At 44.8% G+C, this 20,381-nt stretch overlaps 1 protein-coding gene across 1 annotated transcript in view; it reads right to left on the reverse strand.

Annotated features, from left to right (window-relative positions):
• The window catches only part of WNT3 (Wnt family member 3), a 65,457-nt gene extending 46,860 nt beyond the window's left edge, over positions 1-18,597 (reverse strand). The window contains exon 1 of the mRNA XM_019553619.1: positions 18,455-18,597. Within this exon, the coding sequence (XP_019409164.1) occupies positions 18,455-18,534 (80 nt within the window). The 5' untranslated portion in view covers positions 18,535-18,597. The remainder of the gene's footprint in view (positions 1-18,454) is intronic.
• Positions 18,598-20,381: the final 1,784 nt, after the last annotated feature.

A 20,381-nucleotide genomic window follows, 5' to 3' on the forward strand; every position in this document is an offset into this window, starting at 1 on the left:
GATTTGTTTTCAGGCTTTTTTGCCTTTTTGTTAAAAATTCCCTCGCCCCCAAAATCTGTTTTCGTTAATTTTTTTTTTTATTATTAAAAACCGGAACTCAAAAGAATGTCTATAGGCGCATCTACACATACAATTAATTAGAAGCAATAAACTCTGGCACTTATTGCACTGGAGTTTATTACTTCCGGGCACGCCATTTGAATGTGCACCCAGGACCACAGCACACTGAGCTGGGTTGGAGCAGTCCCAGCTGGCCAGGGTCCCGTGGGGGTCAGCCTGCCAGACCTGGGCTGCTTCAGCCAGGTTCAATGCACTGTGAAGGGACTGGCAGGGGTACAATAGTGCTGAAGCACCCTCAAGTCCCAGCCAGCTAGGTCAGCATCTGCATGTGCACTCCTGTGCACAAGAACCCCACAGCTGGCTAGTACAAGTACTAGCAGCAGGGTAGTACTGCAGCAGGGTAGTACTTGTATTAACTCTTGTATTTACAAGTACTACCCTGCTGCAGAGTTAATTAGTGTCCTGTGACTTAACAGGACTGCATGCATAGATGAGAGATGTTTATTGCAGACCTAATTAGTCTACTCCACAGTAAATGTCTTGTGTAAATGCACCTTATTATGAAAACTTATTTTGGGTAAAAAAAAAAACAACCCAAACTTTTTTAATTGCAAAACTGGAAAATATAAATGTAAATTACAGGTTTTCAGAAAAACAGTTTAATTTGGCCCTGTGGCTATGTTTGTGTAAAAGAAAAATGAATAGATTTCATGGTACACTAGTATTGACCCAAACTTTATCATCATCTTAGAAACCTGTAACTTCCTGGTGGTGGGTAAATTTCGAACATGTTTCTGCATCCATAAAATAGGGTCAGAGCTGAGCATTTGTACCTCCATTTCCCTGGGAGGGGTGTTCACTTATGAACAAGGATGTACCTGCTGGAGAAGGGAAGGCTGCCTTTGGAAAGTTGGGCTCTTACCTACAATACACAGAATTTAGTATCCAAACTCTAATCGTGTCTCAGGCACTTAGACCCAGTTGCATAAAGGTACTTAAATGCTTAAACTCATCATTTAGGCATCACTAACATGCTTAGGAACACTGCTTAGCTGCTGACCACCTTACCAAGCACCCTACTGCTGAGCCTAATTCATGCTGTAACCTGGAAATGTGAAGGTGAATTCCCACAATAGGCTTCCCCTTGTGTGGAGCTTTGTTACATAGGAGTGAGCAGAGCATACTTTGAGGGGACTCAGCCTCCTGCATGTTTTTCCCCAGAGTAACCTAGTGATCAACTCCCTTGTCCTATAACCATTTAATAATTGATAATAGTCACAAAGTAGAAAAACACCAAAAGGAGAGATTCCAACTTGATTAATAATGTACCAGTTAGGGCTTTGTGCTGGAAGGTGAGTTTTAAATTCATGCTCTGATTCCCCAGTTGTTTCACTTTTGGTCACGTCTACATGAGACGCTGACTGTGTGGTAGCCTGATACTACTGTGCAGTAGTGTTGCATGGCAAAAACCATGATATGATGCTACTGCACAGCAGCATCATTAAAAAGGCATTTGTCGGCACTATTGCTCAGTAACTTGGGTTACTGTGCAGTTGTTTAGTACTTGTTTTTACAAGTACCAAATGATTGTGCAGTAACAACTGCATAGTCAGGGAGTGTCTATATGTTCATTAATGCGCCCTAGTTATTACACATGAAATTTAGTATTCGATTAACCAAGTACTAACTAAATGCTCAGTAACTTGTGCTACTGTGCAAAATTTTGTGATGCTTACTATACAGTAGTCTAGTAACACTGCACAGTAGCATATTAGCATGGTTTCTGACCAGCATGCTACTGCGCAGGGTTATTAGGCTACTGTGCAGTAAGCGTCTTGTGTAGACGCACCTTTGCTGTCTCGTGTAAGATGTGGCCATTTTTGTAGCAGATGAGGCTTGGGTCTTAATGCCAGGAGATAGTTCCCAGCCCAGGATCCAGCAAGGAGGTAAGCCCCTCCCTTGCAAGAGATAGGTTTTATCACCCACTGACAGACATGGACTAATACAATATTTGAGTTCATCTAGTTTCAATTTCCAGCTGCTGGATCTTGAGCCTTTGTCTGCTGGTCTGAAAAGCTTCTTATCAATACAGGTTCTCCATGTCTCAAGAGGAAATGGAGTCTCAAGAAATTCAGTCTCAAGAGGAGACTGGATTTCAAGAGGAGACTGGATAGGCACCTGGCTGGGGTCTTATGACCCCTGCCACCCCCAGTGCTCATTCCTGCCCATGGCAGGGGGTCAGACGAGATGATCTACCTAGGTCCCTTCGGACTCGTTGATCCTATGATTCTATGTAGGTACATGTAGGCAATAATTAAGTTATTGCTTCACCTGCCCTTTGACTAGCTAAGCAGACTGAGCTCCTGGGGTCTTGTCCTATAACTATAAGACATATTTTCCACTCTTTTCATTATGTGTGTAGTTCTTCCCTTAGCCGTCTCCAATTTATGAACATCTTCCTTGACCTGTGAATATCAGAACTGCACACGCAGTATCCCAGTAACCAAATGGAGAAGTGTTGTAACATTATTGCTTCTACAGAGGAGTCCCCTGTTTATACACCCAAGGATTGCCATTAGCCCCTTGGGCTGTAGCATCTCAGTAGAGGCTCCTATACCAGTATGATCCCTCCTCCATATGAGTCCTTTTCAGAGTTATTAATTCCTGGGATGACATCCCCCCAACTCTAAGTTCTACCTACATTCTGGGTTGTGAGATATATGATTGTACATTTGGCCATACTAAAGCACATATCATTTGTTTGTGCTCATCTTACCAAGCAATACCAGATTGTTCTGTCTCAGAGATGTTTGTTCTTGTTCTTCCCACAGCCCTGCCTTCCCTAGCAACTGTCCTCTCTTTATAAGCTGCAGTATCAGTAATTGGAGACTTGTGATAGCTCAAGTCTTACATAAAGCTGCAGTTTTTGCAGGCAAGCTATTATATGGGAATCCTGGCTTTCACCAAAAACCATACTTTTGCAGTCATATGTTTACAGGAAAAAAATCTTGAAAATGTGACCAAAATGAATCCTAGAATGTCAGAATCCACAAAGCAAATAAAGAGCCCAGTTAATATTTAAAATAAAACTGATTTTTTTGGAGTCTTGTCTTTTTTTTTAATTTGGGGTTGGTAGCTGCTGTAGTGAATATGGCTCTGTAAGCCGTCTCTCTGCTCCTCTGCACTAAAAGGGCAGTTCTTCTGGGATCTAGATCCTTTTGTTCTAACACTTAAATTGAAGCCACTTGGCTTTCTTAGGGGTGTTGGAATGGATCCCCCATAAATCATGACATTCCTCAAGATTCTGCACCTTCCCAGCAACGAAGTGATAGTACTTCATGTACAATTAGCAGTTCTGATCTGTCCTCCTTTTCTTCCTGGATTTTTCCATCCCTTTTTTAATTCACCTCTCCCATGGTTCTGTACTAATATAAAGTCTTCATTTAAGACCCCAAACTTTACCCCATAGGTCATCTGTCTCATTTAGCACACAGGATGGGCAGTGGTGTCTATGGAAATTCTGTCTCACTTGTAAAACTTGGACAGTCTGTAGTAAATAAGGCTGTGTAATCAAGGAAAAGAAAGCGTCTATGATTAGTGCAGTTGAATGCTGCCCTGAAGAGCTGGATTCTCTCCTTCCCCCTGCCACTGAGTTCCTGTGTGGTACTGGGCAAGCCACTGAAAGCAAACTTTTCAGAGGAGGCCACTAAATGCCTGTGCGTCTGGGAGCTTTGTGAAGATTTGCATAACTGCTGAGTACTCAAAGCCCCAAGGAAAATCCACAAGAGCTGTGCCCTGAACATGTAAAATCCTATAGAGTACCCTTGGCATCTCAAGCTGGGCACCCAAAGCTAGTGGACTTCTGACAGCTTTGACCTTAATCTGTCTGTGCCTCATTTCTGTTCTTTTGAAGTTGGATTGACGATACCATCTTACCTCATTCAGGCATGATCAGGCTAAGCAGTGCAGAAAAGCCTGTGGAGAAATCTGTGGTTTTGTATTGAGAGAGAGGCTTAGGTGGTGCCTAATAAATAAGGTCTAAATGGCCTCATTGAATTGGAAAAGGAAATATAATGCTCCTGTTCTTTGAATGAAGTTATGTCATGCATCCTATGCAGTGAGTGGATCCTGTGAAAAATGTAGTATGTAATTCAAGACCATAGTGTGGTATATCCAGACAAGGGACTGAATTAAGGTAGCATTGGGAACTGTAAATGCAATGTCTTCTAATTTGCAAGTGCTTGACTTTGCACACTTAATGTTCTTCCAAAGCAGCTTTTTGCATGTTACAGGATATAGGTATTGAACCTTGGTGCAAGGTAAATGCTAGTCTGGGAGAGGTGCTTCATAGTTTTATAGTTTCATAGTTGGTAGGGTCGGAAGGGACCTAAGCAGATCATCTAGTCCAACCCCCTGCCATGGCAGGAAAGGATGCTGGGGTCAAATGACCCCAGCTAGGCAGCTGTCTAGCCTCCTTTTGAAGACCCCTAGGGTAGGAGCAAGCACCACTTCTCTTGGAAGTTGGTTCCCAGATCCTAGCTGCCCTGACTGCGAAGTAGTGCCTCCTGATATCTAGTCTGAATCTACTCTCCGTCAACTTATGGCCATTATTCCTTGTTACCACTGGTAGTGCTCAGGGGAAAAGGGACTCTCCCATTGCCTGCTGGTCCCCCTTGGCAAGTTAATAGGTGACCACCAGATCCCCCCTCAGCCTTCTCTTGTGGAGGCTGAACAGGTTCAGATCCCTTAGCTTCTCCTTGTAGAGTGGCCCTCCTCTGGACCCTCTTGATGCTGTCCACATCCCTCCTGAAGTGTGGTGCCCAGAAGTGGATGCAGTACTCCAACTGCGGCCTGACCAGTGTCACATAGAGGGGGAGGATCACCTCCTTGGACCTGCTCACGCTGCATCTGTGGATGCATGACAAAGTGCGGTTAGCCTTTGCGACCGCGTCCCCACATTGGCGACACATGTTCATCTTGGAATCAATAGTGACTCCAAGATCCTTTTCTGCCTCTGCACTGACGAGAAGGGAGTTCCCCAGCCTGTAGGTACAGTGCTGGTTCTTCCTCCCCGGGTGCATCACCTTGCGCTTGTCAGTATCCTCTTCTCATCCGCCTGCCTCTGTAACCTGTTGAGATCTAGTTGTAGCCTGTCCCTCTCTTCTAGCATGCTCACTTGTCCCCACATTTTAGTGTCATCTGTGAACTTGAACAAGGTGCTTTTCACCCCCTCGTCCAAATCACCGATAAAGATATTGAACAGTGCAGGCCTGAGGACCAAGCCCTGGGGAACCCCACTGCTCACATCCCTCCAGGTCGAAAATGACTCATCCACCACCACTCTCTGGGTGCAGCCGTCCAGCCAATTTGCCACCCATCTGACTGTGCAGGTGTTGACACCACAGATGTCTAATTTTTTAATGAGGATGGGGTGAGAGACAGTACCCCCGCTGCTTAACAGGCAGTTCTGGAACCTTTGGTGTAGAGGAAAAATAGGGTACAATTTAGTCAGCTGAAGAGTAGTAATTAAAGCGCCCACAGCACGTGTATAGATGCGCTGAAGTACTAGATTTAATGCACATTACCTAAAGTACATTAATGAATGTGTGAATGTGCCCCTTGGTACATTAATCAAGTCCACTGGAGAGCCTGCAGATTAATCAAGTCTGCTGGAATGTGGTAATTACCATGCTCCAGCCAACCGCCACATTTTGTGTATTGGCATCCCCACCATAGGTGGAGGGAGAAATTAATCTGCCACCCCCTAGCCCCACACCGGCCCTGGCTGCCTCCCTGCACCAGTCCCAGCCCTGGCCCTGCACTGCCTGGGGGGCCAGAGCCAGGAGCTGGAGTGTAGCCAACCTTGACTGCACTGCTGGGCTGGAGGGAACAAAGCCCCAGGGACCCCTGCACCTGCCCCAGGGCTCATCCAGGGGGCATGGAGAGGAGATGGTGGTTCCCACCACTGCATGCATCCTGGGAGCTCATGGAAGGCGTGTGCCCCCGGATCTGCACAGAGCAGGGCAGGCTGCTGTTGCAGCTGGGGCTGGGCCAGGCTGTTCCTGGGGTGTAGGGACTGGCTGTGCTTGGGGTGGGTGGTGCCTGTGCTGGGCGGGGGAAATTATGGTGAATTTTGGGGTGGCCCCAGTGCCATCGCTGCCCGCTTCAGCCCACAGTAGCAACCTGCCCTGTCCCATGCAGATCCAGGGACACACACCTGCCATGCCTCCTGGGGTGTGCATAGGAGTAGGAGCCGCGCCCCCCAGAAGAGCCACTTGCAGCTGAGTCCTGCGCCTCACCGGCTGTGCAGCACCTGCCCCTCCCCTAGCCCCAGCCCGAGCCCCACTCCCTCCCCAACCCTGCTGCAACCGCCGGAAGTCCTCTGCCAGGCTGCCTTGAGGCCCTACCACTGCCCCACGTTTGGAGTGGGGGATAAGCCCCGTTAACTGCCCCCCTCCCCCTCCACTGCCTATGGTCCCCATGCTTCAAAATGGCAGTGGGGGCCCTTTAACTAAAGCTTGTTGAATGAGCTTTAATTCAAGTGCTTCCACCACTGTTTTGAAGCATGGGGGTGCTAATACGCGAGATGCTGTGGCGCTTTAATTAGAGCAGATCTTGGAACCACATGGATTAAATCCCACCCCTCTCCCCCACCCCCAGAGCATGCATAAAAGTGCCTATTATGTCTTCCACCTGGGGTCTGAAGATTTACTAGGCTGCTTGTTGTGCCTTTTGCTTCAATAAAAGGAAAGGCTCTGTAACAGAGACTGAGCTGGCAGCTCTGCTGGTGGTAAACGTGGCAAAATAGACTTCAGCTCCCTGTCCTGTACCTGAATATGCTCTAGCCATGTACTATAAGTATTAATGCAGCTGATGTGGTTCTCACATACAGAGAGACCCGGAAGGATCAGGAAGAACCTGTCACTTCTGCAGTTGATTCCTCCTTGTCACTGTACATTTATTGAAGGTAAAGTCAGGCATTTAGTTTGGGAGATCTCCTTGTCCATCTCCCCAGGATGATCAGTGTTTATTATTCCAGCTCCAGTAACAGGTGCTCCAGGCAGGATGATAGCCACCTTTCGCTTGGCACTGTTCATACTCACGGGGAGAAAGAGAGGGTTTAGGCACTGCAACTCAAATTCGTAACCTAGGATCTAGGCACTGCAACTCTAATTAACTTTATAAGTCCCCTGCAACCTAAGAGAATTTACAACCCAGCCTTGGAATCATGAGCATTTATACCATGCTCAAGGAGGTAGTGGGGGGGAGGAGGGGATGGGGGGAAGAGGCGCTTTAATTAGAATGGCTTTGAGGGCTACTCTAATTAAAGTGCCCAGAGCATCATGTGTGTCAGTGACCCTGTGCTGAAAATTGGTTGTGGGGGCACTTTAACTAAAACTTGTTGAGAGAGCTTTAGTTATAGTACCCCTGCCACCATTTTTCAGCATAGGGACACTGACACACATGACACTGGAGTCTGCTGGGAAACAGTAATTACCACACTCCATCAGACTAAGTGCACGTGTATAAGCACCCACAGAATCATAGAAAATTACGGTTGGAAGGGACCTGAGAAGGTCCATGTCTAGCTGGGGATGGTACTGAAAGTAGGACCATCCCCAAGTAGATCATCCCAGCCACAGCTTTGTCTAGCCAGGTCTTAAAAATCGCCAAAGATGGAGAATCCACAACCTCTCTGGGTAACCTGTTCCAGTGTTTTACCACCCTTATCGTGAGAGTTTTTTCTAATGTCTAACCTAAACTTCCCTTGCTGCAACTTGAGACCATTGTTCCTTGTTCTGGCATCTGCTTCTACTGACAACAGTCTAGCTCCATCCTCTTTGTAACCATCATTCAGGTAGTTGAAGGTGGTTATTAAATCCCTCCGGTCTTCTCTTCCCCAGACTAAATAAGTCCAGTTCCCTCAGCCTTTTCTCATAAGTAGGGACTTAGCAAATTTGCAATTTTGTGATTTTCATGGAAACCATGAATTCGGTGGGTCCCCATGAAAAAATGCAGAGATCATGAAAAGGCACAAAATTGGCAGTGAGCAGGGAATAAAAAAAGAGCTGCAAAAACAGAAAAGAGTGGAAAGCCCTTTTTTACTGAAGCACAGGGAGAGAAGTGGAGGGGGTATATTTTTGCGGCAGAGCATGGCAGGCCCACCTCCCCCCCCACATCTTTGATTGACTAAGGGACCCCAGAAGTCCCACCCATCTGTCAAGCTCCAGGGAGGGGCAGGACTTCCAGGGCCCCTTCACCAGTCAGAGTTATGGGAGGTGGGTTCCTGTGCTCTGCTGCAAAAATGGTACCCAGTGCCAGACTTGGACCACAAAATTGTGGGGGGCAGCCATCCCGAATTCAGTAGGTCCCTGTGTATAAGTCCTGTTCCCTGACCCCATAACCATTTTCGTTGCCCTCCACTGGATTCTCACCAATTTGTCCACATCCTTTCTGTAGTGGCGGGCCCAAAACAGAACACAGTTCTCTAGAAGTGGTCTCACCAGTGCTAAATGGAGAAGAATCACTTCCCTCGATCTGCTGGCAGTGCTCTTACTAATGCAGCTCAGTATGCCATTAACCTTCTTCCCAACAAGGGCATGTTGCTGGCTCATATTCAGCTTATTGTCCACTGTAACCCCCAGGTCCTTTTCTGCAGAGTTGCTGCTCAGCCAGTCAGTCCCCAACCCATATCGGTGCATGGGATTGTTCTGTCCTAAGTGCAGGACTTTGTACTTGTCCTTATTGAACTTCATGAGAGTTCTTTTGGCTCAGTCCTCCTACTTGTCTAGGTCTCTCTGAGTCCTAGCCTTAACCTTCAGCATATCTACTACTCCCCCCAACTTGATGTCATCTGTAAACTTGCTGAGGGTGCAGTCCATCCCATCTTCCAGAACATTGATGAAGGTATTGAACAAAACCAGCGCCAGGACCAGCCTCTGGGACACTCTACTTGATGCTGCCTACCAACTAGACATCGAGCCATTGATTACTACCCTTTGGGCACATCTACACATTGCCATATGGCAATGTTACTATGGCGCCGTGCTTTAGTACTTCCTTTTGTAAGTACGAAAGCACAGCACAGTATAGGTGGTTACTGTGCCATGCATGCAACACACAGTTAGATTTTGCTGTTACATTGCTGGAGTGGCAGGCTGTAACTGGGGAGTGCACCACTATGGTAATGTAGCTGGCGATCACGTGTAGACCCATGTGTTTGCTACATTGCTGTAACACGCTATACAGTGATATAATGTGTTGCTATGTTGCTGTACGGCAATATGTAGATGCACTTTTTGAGCCCAAAGATCTAGCCAATTTCCTATCCACCATATAGTCCACTAATTCAGTCCATATTTCCTTAGCCTGTTTGTGAGAATACTGTGGGAGACCACATCAAAAGCCTTGCTAAAGTCAAGGTATATCACATCCACTGCTCTCCCTGCATCCACAGAGCCAATCATCTCATGTACTTCCTGAACAACCTGTGAGGAGAGTAATGCCCCTAAGCACAGTATTCTCAGTACTCTTGAGATAGCAGGAAATGCCTAGGAGGTATTCCCAAAATCTAACTTGACCACTGGGCCATTGGATAATGGGAATGGGGCACATTCGTATTATATTGGGGTTTACCCTAGAACACAGATCTGGCCCTGCAAGTGATCTAAGCAGGAGAATGCCTATTTTGTGAATCCTGATAGGGCTTAGGCATGAGATGTCTACTGAATAGCAAAGTGTTGTCAAGACTTAGGCAGGTATTGAATATAGCCCTTACTGTCTGAATAGGCAAGTCAGGAAAACAGCAGAGAGGAAACAGTGTCCAGGTCACACAGTAGGTCAGTAGCAGGGCCAGAAATCGCACTCAGGTCTTGTGACTCGGAGCACTGTCCTACACCTTGCTGTTTCAGGATTATTGGGTTTTCCTCTTGAGTTTTTGATGACTGGAATTTGGCTTCTCTGAACCAATTTATCTAGGTCAGGAATCAGCAACCTTTTTGGAGCAAAGGGCTGATGTAACATAGCTCAGTCTAAGGCAGGCTGGTGCTTCCAACTCTGCTTCTGCCACCAGCTCCCACTGAATCCCCCCACACTGCTGCACTGCTTCCAAATTGCCCTGCTGATATCCAGGATTCTTGGGCCTGATGAAATGGCTTGGCAGGCTGGATCTGGCCTGTTGAATGTAGGTTGTCATCCACTGATCTAGAACCTTAGACTCACCCCAGTCAGGCATGTGCATGAGTTTGGATGATGAGACCTCATCTTTTAAATATATTGTAGCACTATCTGCATGAGGGCACTGGGAGGTCATGTAGAAGCTGGGACACTGACGTAGCTACTGGCCAGGGCTGGAAACTCCTTACAGGGATGCTGTTAAGAATAAAGCTTCTCCACAGAACATTTCAGCTGCCCTTTCCTTCTTCTTTCAGTGCCTGTGCTGCACTAATAATTGTAGCTTTTCTAACCAACAGGGGCTCTTGAAAACTGGTTTACTGCAGTAAACCAAAATCAGTGCCTACAACAACAAACCAATGGATATACATAAGCAATGGAAGAAAGACGTTTTGCTAAGGAAAAAGATGTTGATGTGCAAGCTTTAATAGGGAGGGGGAAGAAAAAGATAATTATTTCCCAGATCTTGTATAATTTGCTTTTTATGGCAGTCTTTAGTGGCTCTCAGACACGCAGGTTTCACAGATGTGCAGAAGAGCAAGGCCTTGCCCAGCAGAGCTGGCCATCTAAGTGGGCAAGGCAGAAAACTAACTGGAGAAGGACCTACTGCTTTTCCCATTTGAAAAATCCCCATCTGTCTCAGAGGTGGCTGACTTGCCCAGGGCGATGCACAGGCAGAAGTGTACCCTACTCTTCTGAGCTCCAGACTTGTGGCTTAACCGCAAGACCATCCTTTTACCAATATGTAGCTGCCTTTCTCTAACGTTAGCATAACACGTGTTGTGGGTGGGAGGGAAGGGGATGACCCTGATCTGATGAGACAATCTCATTCCTTACCTGTGCTTTTCCCCCATGGCACCCTCTGCATTGCATTTTGGTACCTTATTTATAGATTTTTGTCAGCTGAAGGTCAGTACAGGGCAGCTGGATCAGTTACATCTTTCTTCAGCTCCTGGCCTACTGGTACCTTACTTACTACTTACATGTGCATAATATAAAATTATTCTGTAATACCCTTCCCCAGCTTCAGTCATTGCTTAATACATAACATGCTATATGCAAATGGGATCATTTTCAGACTTCCCGAGTGAGCTTTCATGTCCAGTGCAGTAGTCACAGAAGACCTTAGTGGTAAGGACTAGCAGCTCTTTTCTGTACAGGGCATAGAAAAGGTTGTATTATAGAACAAAAGTGTATCAGACTTGAAGATTAATGCTTTGCAAAGCATTGGAAAATAAACAAAATAGGGTAAAAAAACAAGGGTGGTGTACTGGGAGACATACATTTATTCTCAGATCTAAGTGCTGGGTGATCTGGGATTTTTTTTTTCTCTCACTCAGATTGACACAGATAGGAGGAGGCCGAGGGGGAGAAAACGATCCTTGTGAAGTGATAAAATTAGTCTATTCCCTCCCCTGGTTAATGAAACAATACAAGTACTTGGGGGCTGCCAAGAGATATGTTCTCTTCCTTTTATTGCTATGTTTTTCGGCATAGACTGTTAGACTGGAAGTGGCCACTGTGATCCTCTGGTCTGACCTGCTGTATAACAGAGGACAGAGATTGTCATGCAGTAACTCCTGCATCAAGCCCATGGCTTCTGCCTGAGCTCTCACAGGTCATTAAGAAAGAGGGAGGATCTTGAAGTACTGTACAGAGCTCAAATGATGGAGAACCCACAACATCCCAGCTGATCTGTTCCAACTGTAAAAACAGGCACCTTATTTCTGCTCTGAGTTTGTTAAACTGGAACCCGCAGCTGTTGAATCCAATTCTGCCGTGCTGGATTAGGTCTGTTAGCCTTCAGCTAGGAGAAATCCGTTTGCCTTGCAGGCACTCATGGACTGAGATCAAGGGACTGCTTACCCATCTCTTAGACAAATTAAATAGATTAAGCTGCTTAGTTCCTCCTTCACATGTCTTCAACTTATGATCAGCTTTCTGTCCATTTACTGGGCCCTAAAACCTCTCAAACTGACTAGTAACAGTTCTAAGCAAAAGATGAAGTGCTGGATTCTGTCCTGCCTTGTTGCAGTGTTTTTGTGGGCAGGACTTCAGGATCCAGTTATACGGCTGCCTAAGGAACATGTGTGGCCCTATAACAATAGTGTCTTGGCACCTCACAATCTTTAATGAATTGATCCTCACAGCACCTGAGGAGGCAGGAACATGCCATTATTGTCATCTTTCTTATGGGAAATCACTGTTACCCATGGCCTGGTCTTTCCTTATGTTCCAAAGCCAAAACCTGCTAAACCAAATCCTCTTCATTTTGCAGCTGATTTACGGTTTTATCTGCCTTTCCTTGTAATTTCTGTCTGCTTCTGCTTTCACTCTAGTTTGCTGTAAAGCACCCGGATGACTTGTCAGTGCCTACATGGATACAGCAGGAAGATGCATAAGCATTCCTTAATTAAGTTTTTGGTATCTAAGTCACACAATGGCATTTTACTTAGCTTTGCATTACAGCTTGAATCATGTACATTTTTGGTGCAAATGACTAACTTTGTCTCTACTGTGCATGCTCAGAAGCAATTCACTACATCTCCAGGCTCTAACTCTTTTTACATTGTTACAATTTAGCTTGGCCATAGACAGACACTAAATTGAGACTGGGGCGTGGGAAAGGACAGTGCCGTCCACATTTTGCAAAGGGGTATAACAGTTAAGGCATGTGCTCTAAGCAGGGCACCCAGGTTATAGAATCACCTACCCAAAAGGGGATTTGAATCCTGACTTACTAGATCACACATGGCATCCTTATCAAAAGGCCAAGCTCAAGTAAGCGTATCTTTCTTATGAGGCTAAGTCACTGAACAGACAAAAAGGAACCTGACAGCAGCTTGCAGGGGTGAGTGCTGCCCTGGTGGGGAGGGAGTGAGCCCTTGTTTCCTGTGTTATTTGTATATTTTGTATTACAGCATCATTGGAAAAACTGCTCACAGTGCAGTGGGGACAGGGAGCAGGTTTCTCCCCCAGGGCACTGTGCCCCACCTCTGATACTCCATACCTGTGGTGCTTGCTGGTGTCAAGGCTGCACTATCTGGAAGGCTTTCTTGTGGCAGTTCTCATTACAATATCTCTTCACACAAGAAGGGCCTCTTGGCAGACAGGACACAAAATCTCTAATAGGAAGAAGTGCAGTGTGTGCTTGGAGAGAGGCAAAGACATTTTGTTGTATTAGTGATAGCAAGTCTCAACATCTCAGACTTCCATTTCAGAAGAAGAAAGTGTACTATACTCACCCTTCTCCAGCCAGCTGTCACTAGCCCATCCTGCCTTGTGGGACACCACCTAATTCTCTCCTGAAAGAATTCTGCAATCTCTTACTATGCATCTAACTTACACAGAAGAGCATACCAACAAGAGGAGACCCGTTTGTTTTCAGGTCACCTGGGGCACTGCAGGCCCTCTCTCATGGATGCAACTCCATTGGGCCAATTCCAGCTGCTGGTTACTGAAATACAATCCAAAATAGTGGCATAACTTAAAAGGGCATTACTCTGGATATGCATCAGTGTACATAGTGCATTTGGCATTAGAGGGGCATTGGGAGGAGGAGGAGAATTGTTATAGTGTTGTCCATATAGATATCTATCTACTCAAGTCCAAACTCTGCTAAGACGGGTGTCTTAGGCAGTCAGGAGAAATAGAATTTCAAGCAGATAGAGAGAGGCATGTTGGCATATGTTAAATATCCATCAGAATGAATAAAGAGCCAGACACCCCCTCAGTAATAAAGACCCACCCCTGGAGATATCTACATGCTTCTCATTGAAATGAATAGAACAGCTTTGTGTTTTTTCAGGGCAAGGTAGAACTCACCTCTTGGGGCAGTTAAGCTGTGTACTGTCCCCACTGAAATCGCAGGAGAACTACAAGACTACAGAGAATGGCAGCAGCTATACATTGGGTGTATCTACATGTGCTCATTTACTGCACAGTAACCAAAATGACTGTGCAGTATGGGCACGCATCTATGCGTGCATACCTGTACTATGCAGTATATATGACGACTTACACTGACCATCATTCAGGTATCAAATTTACACTGAATTAGTTACTGCACAGTAATACACATGTAGATAGATGCCTTACTGCGCATTAACACTGTGTTTGTGGACTAACATTAGTCCAAGTCAGCCTCCACACAGTGTTAATGCACTTTAACGCCTGCATGTGTAGGTGCTGGCCTATTCCTGCTTACTGAGCAGTAATTTACTGCGCAGTAAATTTAAGTTGGTGTAAATGCACGTGTAGACATGCCCATTCAGCGTCTAGTGAGTGAAATTGTTTTCAGTTAGACATGATGGACTGAATTGTAACATACTTTTGAAGCTAGACCATGGAAGGAATAGGGCCAGTGAGTATATAATCAAATGTTTTATTTAGAGAGGAGGTCAAGAAGCAGTTTGTAGATCCAGATTTTGAACAAGCCAAAATTGTGGGTTTCTGTTCACTTCTTTATAAACTCATAGAAAAGTATGACTGGAAGGGACCTCAGGAGGTCATCTAGTGCAACCCTCTTATTACTTGCAGTATTCAAACTGGACATTACTTTCGCCTATGTGCACTCCCATTCACTTCAACGTTTCATCTGTGTGTGAGAGTCTTGCTGAACTGGGGCTTCTTTTGGGAAGGCTTGTATATAAAATGAACATTATAAGCATGGACTGTAATAATTTCTCTTGCTCAGTCTCAGATAAAATGGAGCCTGAATCACAGTCAGTACTTGGTGTGAGTTCAACTTTGCAGTACCAGAGTTCATCCCCATTCTGATTTTCTAGTGTTAATTACTAGAAAGAGAGGCTTACAATCTAGCTCTGTAGCCATTAGTGCAGGAGAAGACCCAATGACTGCAAAGTAAGTCTGTTGAGGTAAGAGAGTAGGCTCAAGCTTTTAAAGATTTATCCAGCAGACGTTGATACTGGACTTGATTTGAACTTGTGCCCACCAGGCTGGGCTTGGGACAACTCCACGTTAGACTTCTGACTGGCAATTGGTGGAATGTAATGGCTCCAAAATGTTCTACATCACAGTTGTCCAGCTGCTGCTACCAGGTCTGGATGCTACATGCCAAAGTGTGTATGACAAGCTAATGCTCTTTCCTGGCAAGCTGCAATGCACAGCAGAATCTCTACTCCGCAGCCTCTTTCTCTTCAGTGAGTAAGCGCATAGGTCCATCTGTGTGAAGCAGCTGGTAGATCTGGGCTTAACGTCACCCTTCTAACACTACTAATGAGCCCATGTTACTTCTTGATCTCCAGGAAACAGGGTGAAAGTACAAAGCCAAATTTATATTAAGAAAATGGACAAAGGATATCTTTGGGTGCCTAGGTGCTGTGGTGATGACCAGCCTAATACTATGGCACTGGCAGTTACAGTTAAAGAGAAAGGAGGGAGGGGAGGGATTGTATTTTACTGTGCTGATAAAATAAAATGAATCAAAAACACCCTCAGAACTTTTTTTCCCTTCTGTCCCTAACCCCTTGCCTGCCATGTGGTTAGTTCATTTCCAGCCTGCCCAGATCTTTTAATTGAGCTGTACAAAAATCAGGATCATTTTAGAGACCTTGGAGTGATTCTGCTAGTCTAGGCGCTCTCTGTCATTGCCCAGTGTTTCTCTAGCATTGGTTGCAATAGTCTCCCCACAACAGGATGACACTTGTCTCCTGTATAGCATTCTGACCCAAGTTCTCCAACAGGGTCAAATGTCTGCAAATGAAAGTGAAATTTAGACTGAAGAGTCAAGTATTCCATTGTGTGCTAGGAAGATACTTGGTCTGGTTGCCCTGATCTGATAGCATAGACTTATGAATCCCAAATTGAGCAGCCTACCTGAAGGCATGGTAATCAGCACTCTGCTCACAGAGGCTGGTCTATGGGTAAAGGTCATGGGAACCATGGAGATACTTGAAGGGATTGTTAAATTGGCAATCTGTAAAAGGTGTTCTTCCTGCTAAGCTCTATTGCACAGTGAGTCAGGAGTTGATCTAAAAAGAAAATAAGTGTGTACCTGAAGTGTCACTGACTCCAGTGGGACTTAAGCATGTATTTAAAGTTAAAACTACTGTATGTGCAAAGGCTTTACTGAACTGAAGCCTGATTTCTGGAACTTGAGCTGTAACTAATTTCTCCTGCTTTAGAAAGTATGGACATAGCAGGGAGGCTCCACAAGAAACCAGGTAGCCTCTGCTGCAGATGCTTGTTCCCTTCCACTCCAAAAAGTCTCTTAAAAAAGCTTTGTCATTCAATGTCCTCCTACTTCCTTCTTAAGGCACAGTCACCCCACGATAGTGAAATAGATTCCTTCAGCAGTTTGAACACTGGACAATTCAAGGTACAGATTTCTTGGAGACAACTTTTATGCAGCTGGTTTGTTTAACCCTCTCCCCTCCTATGCTCACTGTCCACCAAGCCCCAGCTACTTCCTTGAGTGACCAGAAAACATGTCCATTATTTTGTATCCTTTCTTGCCAGGGGAAGCCTGCTGCAGTTTCTGGGAAGAGCAGCACACCGAAGTGGTGTGTTTCCCTATGAACAGGGAGAAGAGATATTTTGAGGAGGGGAACCTTCACGTGAGAAGGAACATGGACTCATCTCCTCCACTTCCTGACTCCACTTAGTGAGAGCTAACTGGCTATGTTGTTCACGTTCAGGCTGAGACCCAAATGGACGCTAGCAGAGGTGGTGTTGCAACAAAGTCCAGCCAGCCCATGCCGCTTCTAAAGGAACGTTGTAGTCTTTGCATACAGCCTTGCAACTTTGATCTGTGTTCCCAATGGTGGCACCCCCTCCCCAAGCCCACGCAGCAGGGCTTCAGTGACCCGCTTACTAAACAAGGGGGAGAGAGGTGTAAAGGAATTTAAGCAACAGGTCTGTGTTTTGGTGGGTGCTTCTTGCCCTATGCTCAAGCCCTAAAACTAAGCACTTATGATCGGAGTGAGGAAAACATTTTACTTTTCAGGAAGACGAATGCTGAGATTTAGCCATTTGAGTCTCCCCAGTTTGTAAGAATTAAGAATTATACTCCTAGTGGTGGTATTAGCCAGGCTTTCACTCCAGCCATAACAAATATTTCATCTTAATTTCCCCAATAATTAGCAGACTTTTTCCAAAAAAGAAAATCCATCTCAAATCCTTCTTCAAAATACTCTGCAGACATGGCAGCCCATTTCCAAGTTCGCTCCCACTGACTTCTTCTCATTTCTATGTTTGCACAAAATAATAATAATTATAATAATAATTTTAAGTGTTTTTTCCAGAAGGGGAAAAACAGTAAAATGATTTTAGGCAACCAGTTTCAACTCTTCTCCCCTGCCTCATAGACCCTTAGGTATAAAAGCCTCCTACCTGCCATGTACAGAGACCTATGAGTCTTGTTCCAGTGATCTGATGATAAACAGAAATTGACTGGAGTATTGTATGAAACAATTCAGCATCTGCTGTCTTCAAGTGACTCCTGCTTTTTGTATGTCACATTTTTGTTTGTAGGGATCTAAAATGCTATTGATTCAGTGTAGTTAATATGGTTTTTTTTAATGTGGAATAGCTTAGGGCATGTTATCAGCCACATTGGAAGGTAAAGCTGGTTTCTTTTACTGTTGGTACAAGAAAACAAATCTAGTATCTGTGATTTTCTCTTAAAAATATTAATCTTACATGGGTTTTATTAACAAATACTTTCACAGGTGCCATTTGGTTCCCCAGAATATTTGCCAGACTAAATATTCATGACAGAATACAACAAAAGGAAAGAAAGTAGCTCAAAAACTAAAGCAGTCAAAATGAAAATGGAGTTAAAAATCATAATGGATTGATCTTTTTTTTTAAAGAAAGGGGAGGAGATAGCTAACTAAAAATGAAAGGCAAAGTCCTCTGACAGATGAAAATGATATTGCACACTGACTAAAAATATATCCCTGTATACATTTTTAAAAAACATGATTACAATGGCTGAGACTGAAGGCTTTAAGAGACATCTCAATTTGTGCCAGCAGCAAACTATGTAATATCCTTTAAAAATGAATCCCAAACTTTGAATTAATTACCAGTCAAAACAGCAGAAATTGCATTTGGAATCAGGCAGACAATCGTGGCGAGCTGTGGAGAGCGAAGGGTGAGAAGGGGAACACACACACAACCCCCCATATACCTCATCTCTAATAATTAATCAATTCATTAAGTAATCACAAAAAATGGGGGGGGAGGGGAATCTTACCACCAAATTGGGTAACCGGCTAAGACCTTTGTGCCACTGAAGAGAAAATATAAAATTAATCCAAGCAGGTGGTAATCCATTAGTCCAGGCTGGTGCAAGGGAAAAAGCTGAGTGAAGTTTTCAGAAAAACATTAAGGGTGAAAATGAAGAATTCCCCCCCACCACAAAAATAGTCGAACAAAGTCCCTTGAAGTGCAGAATGACTTTCTGGCTTGTCAGAAACGCACCTCTCCAAGCCTTCCCCCCCCCCACCCCCCTGTAGATCATCCAAAAGCTTCTATTAAAAAGTGCAGGGCTTGAAGATGTCAGCAGGCAGCCAATCAGACTGCATGGCCTAAGGTAAGGGATGATTCTATAGTTCAGGGCTGTCAATCATTCCAACCCCCCCACCCCCCCCCACTGGCCCCACAACTTTGTTCCTAGCCCTCACTGGGGAAGGGCATAGACAAACCCTTTCACAAGAGACCTTGCTGTGATAATTAGATTTTTTTTTATTTTATTTTTTTTATTTTTTGGTAAAATTCACTTAGGAGCCCAGGACGCACAGCCCCTGCAGCCCCTGCATCTGGATTGGCATGATAACACTTTGAAAGGTAAGAAGGGGGATATTTCTGATTCCTCTTAATCCCTGGGTGGGGAAGGGATAGATGACTTGATTCTTTAGTTGGTAGCAAAGGTAAATGTTAACCCCTTGCGGTGGGCAAGCAGAGTTGTGGTGAGGGCATGCCAGAGGACTCTTTTACATTTTTTTAAGTGAGTTAACTTCATGGACTGAATCAGTCTGAATCTTTAGATCAAGGCAGCACAGTGCAGTGGTTGGGGCAAGGAGGCTTCAGAGTCAGGACTCCTGAGTGGGGAAGAATATAATGTGATGGCTAAAGAAGAGGAGATGAAAGTCTGGACTTTTTGGGAAGATCTGCTCTGCCTCTGGACTGCACAAGGAAGTGCCACAGTAAGGCCTGGCCTGCGCACCCCATACACTGCACCTGAAGAAATGCAATGTAGCTGCCCTTAGCATGGTGCCTGGCACATGCCAGTTAACACTCCCAAGACAGAGGAGCACTGAGACCAGCACTGCACCAAAGGCTACATGACTTTGGGGTGTAGTGGGCACTCAGCAGCATGCTGTACTTCACTATAGTGCTCTCTAGCACAGGTGGAAGGCAGTGTAGATGTGCCGTTTGTTTCTTTTCCTAACTCTACCATTCGTCTACTGTGACTTGGGGAAAGTTACTTCCTCTCCCTGTGCCTCTGTTTACCCATCTGTGAAGTAGGAATAATGTCCTACCTCACTGGTACATCAGTTGTGCATAAATTAACTTCCTTTGTTTGAGATCTTTGGATGAGAGGTGCCACAGAAGGGCAAAGTATTAGCAAAAATAACATGTGAATACAATGGAAGAACATTAATCCTTACTTATCATGCCAGTTCCATTGTAGAGGTCACAAATGACAAACAGGCACAAAACATCTTACCATACCTCAGCTGTTTCTATTTTGTTTTTGGCTTTTGTTTTGTCCATGGTAAATGGAAACTAAGCCATAATAATTTAGGCCCTCTTTCATTTTTGGGTAAATGATTATGGTATAGCTTTGCTTATTGCAGCTTCAGTCTGGACAGATGAAACAGTTGCAATGGATGAATGGACACATGTTCTTCGGTGGTAAGTCCCTGATCTCTCTTTAAAGAAATATAAATGTGCAACTATCCAGGCCCTCAGTAAGGTATTTTTTAAAAAAAGAAGTAGGATATCTTTAGCTCATACAAATTAACATAAACCATCCAGTTTATACAAGCTCAAGCATATAAGGAGTCAGATCAGCAGACATAAAATCAAGCCTGGGGGAGTGGAAATAACAGAAATTTGAGGTCTGGTCTCAGGCAACTTAATGCATCTGCTCACTTTTAAAAGCTGTAAATGCCTCT

Source organism: Crocodylus porosus, unplaced genomic scaffold (assembly GCF_001723895.1).
Source record: "Crocodylus porosus isolate Cpor-Errol unplaced genomic scaffold, CroPor_comp1, whole genome shotgun sequence".
NCBI lineage: Eukaryota > Metazoa > Chordata > Crocodylia > Crocodylidae > Crocodylus > Crocodylus porosus.